Source organism: Westerdykella ornata (assembly GCF_010094085.1).
Source record: "Westerdykella ornata strain CBS 379.55 unplaced genomic scaffold EI97scaffold_6, whole genome shotgun sequence".
Taxonomy (NCBI): Eukaryota; Fungi; Ascomycota; class Dothideomycetes; order Pleosporales; family Sporormiaceae; genus Westerdykella; species Westerdykella ornata.
The window spans coordinates 508194-519965 of record NW_022986856.1 but is presented as its reverse complement, the minus strand read 5'-3'; the positions used below and the strand labels follow the sequence as shown (position 1 = coordinate 519965).

The 11772-nt window shown below is 52.9% G+C and overlaps 6 protein-coding genes across 6 annotated transcripts; 4 read left to right on the top strand and 2 right to left on the bottom strand.

Moving 5' to 3' along the window:
* The first annotated feature begins 47 nt into the window (after window positions 1-47).
* On the top strand, window positions 48-1318 carry EI97DRAFT_277581 (uncharacterized protein). Its single transcript, XM_033794331.1, has one exon. It carries the CDS (start codon window positions 148-150, stop codon window positions 838-840), a length of 693 nt encoding a protein of 230 aa, XP_033655435.1. The 5' UTR covers window positions 48-147; the 3' UTR covers window positions 841-1318.
* On the top strand, window positions 421-2587 carry EI97DRAFT_431983 (DUF1479-domain-containing protein). The gene is made up of 3 exons (XM_033798066.1): window positions 421-488; window positions 542-1318; window positions 1369-2587. The coding sequence occupies exons 2-3, from the start codon at window positions 871-873 to the stop codon at window positions 2445-2447; spliced, it is 1527 nt and encodes a 508-aa protein (XP_033655434.1). The 5' UTR covers window positions 421-488; window positions 542-870; the 3' UTR covers window positions 2448-2587.
* Window positions 2588-3445: 858 nt separating this feature from the next.
* Window positions 3446-4264, top strand: EI97DRAFT_277177 (uncharacterized protein). The gene is made up of 2 exons (XM_033794329.1): window positions 3446-3564; window positions 3616-4264. Exons 1-2 carry the CDS (start codon window positions 3562-3564, stop codon window positions 4195-4197), a joined length of 585 nt encoding a protein of 194 aa, XP_033655433.1. The 5' UTR covers window positions 3446-3561; the 3' UTR covers window positions 4198-4264.
* Window positions 4265-4637: 373 nt separating this feature from the next.
* Window positions 4638-6200, bottom strand: EI97DRAFT_431981 (alpha/beta-hydrolase; the record flags this gene model as incomplete). The annotated part of the gene is made up of 4 exons (XM_033798065.1): window positions 5896-6200; window positions 5644-5755; window positions 5175-5527; window positions 4638-5066 (listed from the first exon to the last, which is right to left on the bottom strand). Coding segments are annotated over exons 1-4 (773 nt in total), but the record flags the coding sequence as incomplete, so codon positions are not given.
* A 709-nt stretch (window positions 6201-6909) lies between these two features.
* On the bottom strand, window positions 6910-8872 carry EI97DRAFT_277324 (uncharacterized protein). Its single transcript, XM_033794330.1, has 2 exons — window positions 7402-8872; window positions 6910-7353 (listed from the first exon to the last, which is right to left on the bottom strand). The coding sequence occupies exons 1-2, from the start codon at window positions 8732-8734 to the stop codon at window positions 7226-7228; spliced, it is 1461 nt and encodes a 486-aa protein (XP_033655431.1). The 5' UTR covers window positions 8735-8872; the 3' UTR covers window positions 6910-7225.
* A 159-nt stretch (window positions 8873-9031) lies between these two features.
* Window positions 9032-9476, top strand: EI97DRAFT_431978 (uncharacterized protein; the record flags this gene model as incomplete). Its single annotated transcript, XM_033798064.1, has 3 exons — window positions 9032-9095; window positions 9215-9242; window positions 9293-9476. Coding segments are annotated over exons 1-3 (155 nt in total), but the record flags the coding sequence as incomplete, so codon positions are not given.
* Between the last annotated feature and the right edge of the window lie 2296 nt (window positions 9477-11772).

Below are 11772 nucleotides of genomic sequence, written 5' to 3'. Positions count from 1 at the left end.
GAGATTCAGTGCAGAAATGCCTCCATGCGGGCCAGCCTCATATATCTTCGCAACCGTCCCACATTGCAACCGGAGCGCGTCCCGCCGCGGCCGTCTTAACGCGTCGACAAGAGGGTTAATTGACGCCTAGTTCAGGCTCTGCGACACATGTGGTATGCTGGAGAACACATCAGATCCGTCGACCCGCACGCCCAAGTCACCCAAGAAGCATCACCAGACTGCAATACCCCGCCTGTGGGCATGAGGCGGAGAAGCGCTGCGCAGCATCAACCGCTGAGCATGGAGAATTGGCGCTTTCTGCCGCGCCCTGGGGGTGGGAGCTGGAAAGCGGTGAATGGGAAAACGGGCCGTCGATTCTGCCTGCCCTTTTATCCCAAGGCTGAAGGTCATTGCCGTGCAGTCTGTGGCTCTCTGAGGGCTCTGAGAGGATCAAGCTGGGTACGAGAATATGGGAATAGAAGCGGGGGTGGCTGGGAGGACTGGGCGAGGCAAGTTTACACGAGTTCTTCGTCATTCCGACCTTGGACCGCTGATCATGAAGACGTTCCTCCTCCTTTGATTCGAACGTCGGAACCCATTTTCGCCGTGTCGGAACGGTTTCTGAAGAGTGCAAAGTCGAGTCTGCGCCACAGGACACCAGCAATGTGGCGGGGAAGGGAGCTATACCCATTTCGAGAGCTTCCCGCAACCCCTCAACCCCAGATCTCTTTGGAGCTGGTCGGAACGTTGGAATTCGCAGATCCGTGTCAATCGGAATTGAGACACTTTCCTTCGCCGACGAGGATTTATAAAATGGGTAGACTCAATCGTTCCGGGAGCCACACAACCGTTCCAGATTGATCAGCGAGTCTTGAGAGGCTTTCATTCATCATGTTATCCACGTCCGCTCGATGTCTCCGGAATAGTGGATCTAAACTTCCGCGAACACAGCTCCGCACTGCGGCCACACAAGCTCAGAAGCGCGCGGGGGACATATCAGACGCTTTTGTATCCCTATCTGGACAAGACTTCAAGCCTCTAGGACCCGAATACGCCGCCTTGAAGCAGCGCCTCATTCGCGGCCATGAAGACAAAGTACAAGAGTCGTGGAACCGGCTGCTTCGAGACCTGCGCGAAGAGATCCCTCACATAGTCGAGTTAGGATCGAAAGTTATCCCGGAGATAGACTTCAGAGACCTGGACAGTGCTTCCGAAGACTTCAATGCGGCGCTGAAGAGCAGAGGAGTGGCGGTTGTAAGGGGAGTGGTTTCGGAAGAGGAAGCGTTGAAGTGGAAGGAGGACCTTAGGGAATACATACGGCGGAACCCCCAGACAAAGGGTATACAACCCCCAAGCAGTCCTAGTATTTCTGTGTTAACTCTATAGCAGCCTTCCCACCAGACAATCCCCAAGTCTTTGAACTCTACTGGTCCCGTCCCCAAATCCTCGCCCGCGCCCACCCCAACTTGCTCAAAACCCAGCGCTTCCTTATGTCCTACTGGCACAGCTCCCCTTCCGCTCCAATCTCAACCCAACATCCCACCAGTTACGCCGACCGCCTCCGCATGCGCCTCCCCGGCGACGCCAAGTTCGCCCTAGGACCTCACGTCGATGGGGGAAGCGTCGAGCGCTGGGACGAGCGCGGCTATGGTCTCGGAGGCGTGTATGAGGACATTTGGAAGGGCCAGTGGGAGAAGTTCGACCCTTGGGAGGCCGAGTGCCGGCTACCCGTGGTGTCGGACCTGCACCAGGGCGTGGGCGCCTGCTCCATGTTCCGCATGTACCAGGGTTGGCTTTCCATGTCCAAGACCGGACCGTTCGAAGGGACGCTGCTGGTGAATCCCCTTCTAGCGAAAGCAACGGCGTACTATCTCCTCCGCCCCTTCTTCACGCCCCGCAAAGGCCTCGCGGAGCCGTCCACCCAGTCAACATCAGAATCCCTCTCGAACATCAGCGACTTCCTCTCCGAAGACAACTGGCAACTGGAATTGCCCGTCACATCCGCCCTCCAAGGCGCCACCCCCGGCCACGGTCAAGAACTCTCCCCCGTCTTCCACCCCCATCTGCACCTCCAGAACACAATGGTCCACGTCCCGCGCGTCCGTCCTGGGGACTACGTAGCGTGGCACTGCGACACCATTCACGCCGTCGATCAGAAGCACGCGGGACAGTCGGATTCCAGTGTGCTGTATATCCCCGCGTGTCCGCTTACGGAGGGGAATGCTAAGGGCTTGGTAAAACAGCGAGAAACGTTCATTCGAGGCACGCCTAGTCCGGACTTTGGCGGTGGGGTTGGTGAGAGCGAGCATGTGGGGAGGGTTCGGGTGGAGGATATGGAGGGTTTGGTGGGTGTGGAAGGCTGTAGGGCTATGGGGTTGAAGGAGTGGGATAGTGGGGAAGATGGGTTGGCGAGGGGGCAGAGGGAGGTGTTGGAGAGGGCGAATGAGATTTTGGGATTTGGTGGTTGAGCAAAGGCTTTGGGATAGGGGGCGAATGGGAGAAGGCTGGGATTTGAGGAGAATGGAATGGTTATGTACTATCATCTATGCGGACGGGTCTGTACGGCATGGCGTCTAGGTGATTATAAATTCGGTAAATGCCTTAAATGTTATTATGAAATCAAAAGTCGCTTTAGCTCGAGTGAGCGCTACACTGTAGGGTGAAACGTCGCTGTTTGCAAGTGGAGCAGATGGCGAGTATCGTCCTGCGTCTGTCAGTGTCGCAAGTGGGGACGGAGGGACACCAAAGGAATGGCATTCTTTTAGAACCGAAGCTTGCAGTAGCAGAGTTTTCCCTACTGTGTATACTGATTTCTTCAGTCTGGCGCTCTCCCAAGTGAGCTAGAGCGACTTGAAATTCTAACTACTTTAAGTTAATATTCTCGTGGCTCCGCTGCGATATTCGCCACCCGCGTGACGTGTGCGGCGCAGAAGCCTAGGGAAACCTGGGCAGCGGCATTTGTCAGCGTTTCGTACAGCATGTGCCTTAGATAATCTTAGTATTCTGCAGTCGCAGAAGATATAAATTATTTTTCGCACAAGTAATATGCATACAACTTGACTCAGGCCAGGCCTTGGCTATTTCTCCGCGGTTCCATTGCTCGTGCCCAACCCCTGTTGATACCACAGAACATTGAAGGAGCATATGAGCTTTTTATGAGAAGCAAAATCCATCAAATTACAAGTCGCTTTAGCTCACTTGGGAGAGCGCCAGACTGAAGCAATCAGTGTGGGGGAAGCCCTGCTACTGCAAACTTCGGTTCTAAACGAATGCCGATCTGGAGGTACTGTGTTCGATCCACAGAAGCGACATTATTTTTTCCTTTTTTGCTTTCTGTACTCATGGTGTAAATGCACTTGGTAGCAAAACGACACCAGGCGCGAAATTGACTTAGCACTGTATCTTTCTTTTGTCCAGAGTCGACGTGTCGCACCATTTTTGCTGCAGACCTCGATCTTCCCACAGTGACGACACCTTCGTTTTCGAGTTCACTGAGCGGAACTGGCCCGTGCGACATACGGACCATAGTTATTTCTACGCCATCTTTCAAACCATTCCGCAACACACCTCACACCCACCCACATGGTACAATTCCTCCTAGTCTTCAGTCCGAAATGATACTGACGTTCCATTCAGGCACCCACCAAAAAACGCAGTTCCCTCCGCGCCAAAGCCGCCGCCGTGCGCCCAAGACCACCCCTCCCGCTCAGCGCCCCGATATCCAAATCCAAACCCACCCCCTCTACGCTCGACCACGAGGAGGGCGACGGCGGCGACTTCCACTTCCCGACGAGCAAGCGAGATAAGAAGGCTATAAAGCATTCGTCGTTTGTATCCCGGATCGAGAAATCCGGAAGCAAGACCCCGAAGCGGAGACGTCCGAACAAGAAACTCGTTGCGAATCTCGAATCGCTCGCCGATGCATTACCCGAGATTGAAGGTGCGCGAGATGGTGGCAGCGGTGCGGACGGGGGGAATGGGGTGGAAGTCGTGGTTGGGCAGGCGAAGGTGAGGGTGAGGGGGGGAGGGTTGAAGAGTATGAAGAGTAGGCCCGGAGCGATGAAGAGGAAGGAGAAGCTGGAGAGGATGGAGAGGGAGAGGTTCAATGCGAATTTGGTGCAGTTGAGTGCGGGGAGGGGGACGGAGGCTCGCTGGGCGGCGTTGAGGAGGCATGTGGAGGGGAATGTGGAGAGGAGGGGGGACTTCGCGGGGAAGTGAGTGAAGAGAAGGAGATAGGAAGTCCGGATCTACGAACGACAAGAGTCGACGTCACCATGGAGGATTTCTCTGGTTGACTAACAGCTACATCGGCATAGCTGCATCACTCCGATTAAAGGGAGACTCGGATGGAGTCAGAACAGGATGCCACCAGGGTGCATGACGCTAGAAGGAGGGTCTACAGGCTCCTGTAGCGGTATGGCCACTTGTTCCTCCGTCGGAACGGTGCGGAAATTTAGATTGGGGCCCGGGGAGCTCTGAGAAAATCGAGGATTCTGCTGTAAACGCCGGAGTTCCACGATGACGCACATGCTCTAAAAACGACGAAGAATACCCCGCCGGACATGTTGAAGTCTAGACGAAGTTTTCTAAGTCGTTTTCTCCATCACTACTCTTCCTTCATCACAATCAACCATCAATCAGTTCATTACCGAATCAGAGCTTCTTGCACCGGCCTATACCGTCTGTACACCTTCAATAATTGGCGGGTCTGAAACAAAGACAATCTTGATGGAGGTACAACGCATCAACCAACCCTAATGCATCGCAGCCATCATCTCAACCTTACCATATATCATAGGACTTCCGTGCGTCTATAGAGATCGAGCATCAATCACGAAGGATCACCACTTCATTCCATCCATATCCTTCAACCCACCTCCGCACCTAAAGCCACGCATCAAACCACTTCACGGCCTGCAAAAAAGCCCCCTCCTTTGCAAACTTCTCCGCCGGCGCACTCATATTCACGCGTACCGCGAACCCATGCGGCGCCTGCGAATACAGCACCGTCTGGAAAACGGCATTCATGCCCGTGAGGATATCCTCGGCATTACGACGCGCAGCGGCGTTGAAAGTACCATCGAGTTCTATCATCCTCCCTTAGTTGGTCTATCCTATCCAAAGCCACTCACTCATCCATGCCAAATCCCAACATTGGGAAAGCAGAAACGGAAAAGGAAAAGGGAGAAACTCACGTCCAGCAGCCACACTAATCGGCCCAGCAATCGCCTTAATCTCGCCATCCTCCAACCCACTCGGATGCGCAATGAACCCGACATCGATCCCCTTGCCCTCCGCCATATGCCGCGGCACATACTTGCCTCCGAAGCAATAGCCCACGGCGCCGATTTTCGTGACGCCGAGTTCGGAGCGCATGTAGGCGATTGTTTTGTCGAGGATGGCGTCGACGGCGGCCGGGGGGTGGCGGGCGATCCATTCGGTGAGGTCGGGGGCAGGGTGGTCGGGAGTGGTGACGGGGTAGGCGTCGCCGGAGAAGAGGTCGGGGAAGATGACGGGGTAGGAGGTCTGGGTTAGGGAGTCTGCGAGGCTGGTGGAGGGGTTACTTTTGGGATCGATTTTGGAGAAGGGAAGGTAATTCAGTTGCAATAGCGGTCGGGCGGTCCAGCGGTTTGGCAATGTTGGGATGGGGAGTTTGCGACGTACACTTTGTTTTGAAGAAGAGGGAGGCCGAAGATATCAGATACGTAGAGGATAGCTTTGGTATTATCCCTCGATGCTTTGGGTCCGCCAGCAGGATATGTGTGATATATTTGAGCTAGGTGCAGTTAGTCTTCGCTTTCCCAAGTTCAATTACGATGATGCATCAGCATTATAGGGGAGAGGTGATCTCTTCTCAAAATATCTACTGCACAATCGCTCGTCCTCTCTTGAAAATGAAAAGATGTTATAACTCACTTCCATTGACATTCTTGATCTGCCCTTGCGGCTCTCCTTCACTCCGCACCGCAGGACAGGAATTCGCAGCCTGTACAGCGCTTATCGCTGCTAGTGCAATTGCAGCAAGCCGGAGCATGTTGACGCCCATTTTTCCTTCTATTTCCCTCAATCCGTACGTCCCAGTATTCTTCGGGGGAATTGGACTTAAAGAGCTTGCGAGTTGTCGGAGGGTTTTCCACTTTTGAATTCAACAGTTCCGCACGCCGAGAGGTATCGAAATTGTCGTCCCAGAGGGATTAAGCATCACTCCAAAGGTACTGACGTTGAAAAGGCGGGGTCATATATGTCACACCAGGGTCTTTGGATAAATAGGCGTGGATTTCTGTCGCCATTGGTTGATTAGTGAGATCGGTCGACGGTTCGGCTCGCAATCTACTTTACTGCCTCTTTTCACGTCCGACTGAACACGACCGTGCCCGTAGGGGTTATTGACCTTCTAATTAGCCCTTTCTACGCCTCCCTCTAGGTATAACCAGCCGTAAAACACCGTGCCTAAGTGGCGTAACTAGAGTATAGCCAATTGGATTTCTCGAAATACGTATTCTAACTTGGATTAGAAGTACATGGGGTTGTTCAGTCGGACGTGGGAGGAGGCAGTATGATGGCTCGGCGGGGCTGGGAGGTACAGAGAGGGATGGGTGAGTGCTCCGATCCATGTTTCACGATGCTGCAAGTCGTTATACTTGAACTCTCGCCCAGTGTTTCGTCACACCAGAAGGCTATTATCAATAGCGAAAATGCCTAATGTATTCTTTATAGCCCTGATACCCACGATGATACCCATCGTAAACCTGTAACCGTCCCAGCATGTCTAACCTGAACAACGTCTATAAAACAATTTCCCAATATCCTTGCAGTCCTGTAAGGCCGAAAGCCGTCGGCAAACCACCTTGACCCATTCCCAAATATGTACTCGGAAGCGATAGAAACGGAAGAGAATGGGCAAGAGTTGAGCCAACAATGCGCCCCCTTGACGGTAATGTTCCCCCAACGCCCTCTATGAATATAACTAACCCATGCGAAACCACCAAGAACCCCACCACTTATATCAAGGTTGGGCCAGCAAGTAGGTGCGATCCGAAGAGGACTGCTGCATCTTCTACTTTGCCGAGCGCTCGAACGACGTTTGGGAGATACCGAAGACGTAGTTGCGACCTTGAAAGAATATTAACGGTTCCCCATCAAGGGCTAGGCTCACAACTCCGTAGGTTGGATGGGAAAAGCTTGCGGATGTCCAGCAACCGGCATATCTTGGCTCCGAGTTGTATTCTCATCTTGTGCCCCATTGTTAGTTTCTGCTATCCTTGTTATTCTGTTCCTTATTCTGTCTCTTACCTTGGCTCTGCGACTGGGACTGACCCTGGCCTGCCTCCTGGTTTCCCCCCTCCATCTTTTTCTTCTCCTTCGACCAGCGTACTGTTAAATGTCAGACGGGTCTAGCGCAATGACCAGTGATTTACTCACATCCGCATGCATTGCAAAGGGTTTTGGGTCCACTAGGTCCCTTCCTCCATTCGGGAGACTGCAATACTCCGCACTCACGGCAGACATATTCAGCTGTTCTCTTCACCTTCTTCTTCTTGTCGGGCAGAGATTTCGTATCACGATCTACCGAGTACTGGATGCCCACATCTCCGCGGATGAGCACGGGACTGGCAGCCCCAGTGCTGATGCCCTTGGATCTTTCTCCATCACCATAGTGCAGCCCGGTGAGCATTTCAATGGTCTCAATGTGCGAGGTGCCCTCATAACGTGCCATCTTATCGTCTATACTATCGGGTTTGCTCGTCACCGATGCCTCATCCAGATTCTGCCTTGTCAGAGCCGTGTTTGACATCGCAGGCTTTGCTGGGGGTGGCATTGCATTGTGCGCGGGAGTCGCGGTTGATTCGTGGGGCTCCGAAGGCGCAAGAGAGGAGTAGGTATCGGCCTGGCTTCTCCATTGGGAGTCTTCAGCCTCTAGTTCTTCTTGCTCCTCCTTTTTCAACTCGGCGATTCGTCTCAGAAGTCTTTCGTTTTCTATCTTGTGTTCCAGAAACGAGTCAAGCAGCTCAGCGTTCTTCGTCGGGTATGGCCTGGACATCATGAAAAAGCCGGTGCATCGCAGGGCTGGCTGCTGACCGAAGGGCGCTGTCGGGTTGGTAGTCAGAAGCGGATGGCCATGCAGTTCAAAAATGGCCCAGGACTCGTCCGCCTTTTTGAATCGATAGAAAAAGCGAAGAGGGTTGCCGGACTTCTTGGCGTCTGTGAATTCCTGGACGTAAAGTGCGGCATCATCCGGATGTATAAAGTCATTGACAATACGTCCAACCAGCTGCGAGTCTTCCCATCCGGTGAGAGTCTTGCAAGACGGCGACACGTACAATATCTCCCCATCAGGCTTCAATACGTGCAGGAGGTCGCGCATTTCCTGGAGTACATCGCGCTGCCAATGGCGTCGCTTGGTGAACTCGCTAAGCATGACAGTACTTGAACGTGGATTACTTGTATGGGGTTCCGCCCTAATTCCTTGGAGACCAGTGTCCGGGCCCAGTGTGAACGGCACCCCGGATGGGGCTCCAGCCGATGATGTCATAGCGGTCATGTCGTACGGGAGGGTCGACATTGGCGGGTTCGAAGCATAAAGGGGAAAACTAGCTTGAGCCCCAGAGACTGGTCCCGTATTATTATGACCCGATTCGATACCGAGGTCCATCTCCGCGGTGAACGGTGGCACAACGCCGTCGGGTGGACGATCGGCGATGGCACCTAGGTTGGGCGGTGCCTGCGTTTGGGGAACACTTGTCAGCGAGTCCATCTTCAAGGAGGATGCGCTACCTAGCTACCTACTACTAGGAATAACGCGGGGCACAAACGTCGGTTGGTAAAGAGGTGGCGTTCATTATTTCCATGGCAAGTTCCGCGTGTGTGTGGGAGCGCAGCCTGTGCGGGGGACGGGTAGGGTGCACAGCTCTTGGGCTTATATAGGGTCTTGAGAATCACGTGATAGCGCGCGTTCTCCTCAAAGACTGGTGCCTTGGCTTGGCGCGACGCTTGTCGTGTCTCTCCATGTGAGCGTGGCGACCGTCCATCGTTCAGACATCGGATGACCAACAATTCCTGGAGAGGCGGAAACATTGTATGGAGCTCATGAAGGGTTCCCTAGATTGACAGAATGTACGTATCTAGCGACGTCTAGCATGTCAAGGCACTCCGCTAATGAACATGAAGGTGTATGCACCTCTCCCATTACACGTCCCCATTTCCGCTCGCACCTGTTGCTGATACGTATCGCCAGCCAAAATAGAGAAGCTGTCGATTCTTGGGTTGGTCTCTTCATCCTTGTGACAAATGAGCTGAAGACTCACCCTTGCAGTGTCCGTTCATTCGGACACCAGAAGGCCGAAACCATCCAGTTTCACGCACCTCTTACTCTGATAGTCGGCTGGAATGGATCTGGGAAGACGGTAAGAGTGTTCCGCCTGAGAGTGAAACGTGACTGAATTTTACTGCAGACAATCATCGAGTGCCTGAAATATGCAACGACTGGTGAGCTCCCTCCAAACAGCAAGACCGGTGGAGCTTTCATCCACGACCCCAAGGTAGATCATCCTTTCCATAGAGTCTTACTTCCTTGAGCGGTGAGATTGCTAATCTGTACGCAGCTGGCGGGAGAGAAAGAGGTCCTGGCGCTGGTCAGGATATCGTTCAAATCCACCTCCAATGCTCGTTTCGTTGCAACGCGACGACTACAGCTCACTGTCAAAAAGACCACGAGGACTCAGAAAACCCTCGATGGCACTCTTTTATTACTCAAGGACGGCGAGAAGCAGTCCATATCCACACGGGTAGCTGAGCTAGATCAGCTTATACCTCAATATTTGGGCGTCTCCAAAGCCATCCTCGAATACGTTATTTTCTGCCACCAAGATGACAGTCTCTGGCCTATGAGCGAGCCCTCTGTTCTGAAGAAGCGATTCGATGAAATCTTCGAAGCCTTGAAGTACACCAAGGCGATCGACAACATTAAGATCTTGCGGAAGAAGCAGAACGAAGAACTGGCAAAACTGAAGATCATTGAAAGTCATGCCAAAGCGGATAAGGAGAAGGGAGACCGCAGCGAGAAACGATCAACGGAGCTCTTTGACGAGATCGAGGTTCTACGGGCTGAGGTAGCAGAGATAGACGAAAAGATCGACATCGCAGAGCAAAATGCGAAGGAGGCATTTGATCATGCTTCCAGGTTTGAGCAGATTGTGGCGCAGCTGAACGGGAAACGTATCACGCTACAAGCCAACCAGGAAAGCGCAGCTGAGCTGGAACACACCCTGAAGCAGATGGCTGAGTCTGACGAAGAACTTCAGTCTATGCTGGATCAGTATGAGGAGAGGGTCTCCCTGTATGCGAGTCAACAAGAGGAACTCCGCGGCCAATATTCCACCCTTAAACACGACCTAGACAACCAGCGGGCTTCTTTAGGCAGTAAGCAGGGTGATATCGGTAAATTTCAGGCGGAGAAGGAGCAGTATGAACGTCAGCTGCGCAAGCGTGAGAACCTGGTCAAAGAGGCGGCGAAGCGCCACGGCATTCGCGGCTTCGAATATGATATCACGGACAAGCAGATTAGGGACTTCCTTGAGATTATCGGAAAGACGTCACGGGACCAAGACAAGTCTGTCAATCGCGCGCGACAGGAAGTTCAGGAAGAGTTAAAGAAGGCCCAGGGAATTTTGAACCGGCTTAACGATCGCAAATCCGCTTTGGCTCAGAGGAAGGACATGGCTCGTTCGCAAATCACCGCGAATGAGAGGCGAATAGCGGACCTTCAGCGGAACATGGATCAAATCCATATTGACGAAGGCGGTGAAGCGACGCTATTGGAGAAGAAAAAGGACACGGAGCAGAGATTGACATCCGCCAACGCAGAGACTGTTAGCCAGCGCTATGATGAACGCGTCCAGGAGGCTGAAGTTGCCATGCGCTCGCTCGATGAGAGGAAGGAGCATCTAGAGGCCGAGATGGTAGATGCTACGAGACTCGCGCGTGATACCGCTCAGATCGAGTTCGCCCAAGATGAACTAAAGGGAGCCAAACATGGCCTGCAGACGATGAAGAAAGTTCATGGAGATCGCATAGCCAGACTTGTTGATCCTGACTGGGACCCTGCGACTCTGGAAGCCGCATTTCAACGGGTGGTGGCACAGAAAAGCGCGGAAGTGAAAGAGGCCGAATCAAGGCGAGATATCGCACAAGCCAATCTCGCGAAAGTCACTTTCAAGATCAATAACCTAGAGTCCGAGCAGAACAAGAAAAGGAAACAGCTGAAAGAGTATGAAGACATAGTTTTGAAAGCGCTCCGTAAAGATGATATCTCCGACTTCGAAGAGACACTCCAGGAGCTCGAAGAGCAATACGAAGTGGCGACCAGTGACTCCGCCATGTTCCAGGCAAACATTCAGTACATGGAGTCGTGCCTGAAGGTCGCAGTAGAGGATAACCAGTGCCGTCTTTGCCGAAGGTCTCTGAAAGAAGACAAGGCTGAGAGGTTCACGAAAGCAGGATTTCTCTCCCACTTACGGAAGCTCATCGACGCAGCCAAATCAAAAAAAGACGATGCGGACGTCGATGCCTTGGAAGAGGAGCTTACGATGGTACGCAATGCAAAGCCAAAGTACGAGCTGGCGATCAGTTTGCGGAATACAGAACTTCCAGCCCTTCAAGCGGAACTCAACGAGCTAATCTCGCAACGCGACGCCATCCATCACGAGCTGGAAGAGCACGACACTGCAATTGATCATTTGAAGAACTCAAAAATGGAAGTAGACTCAATATCTAAGGATGTGCAGTCTCTTGCGA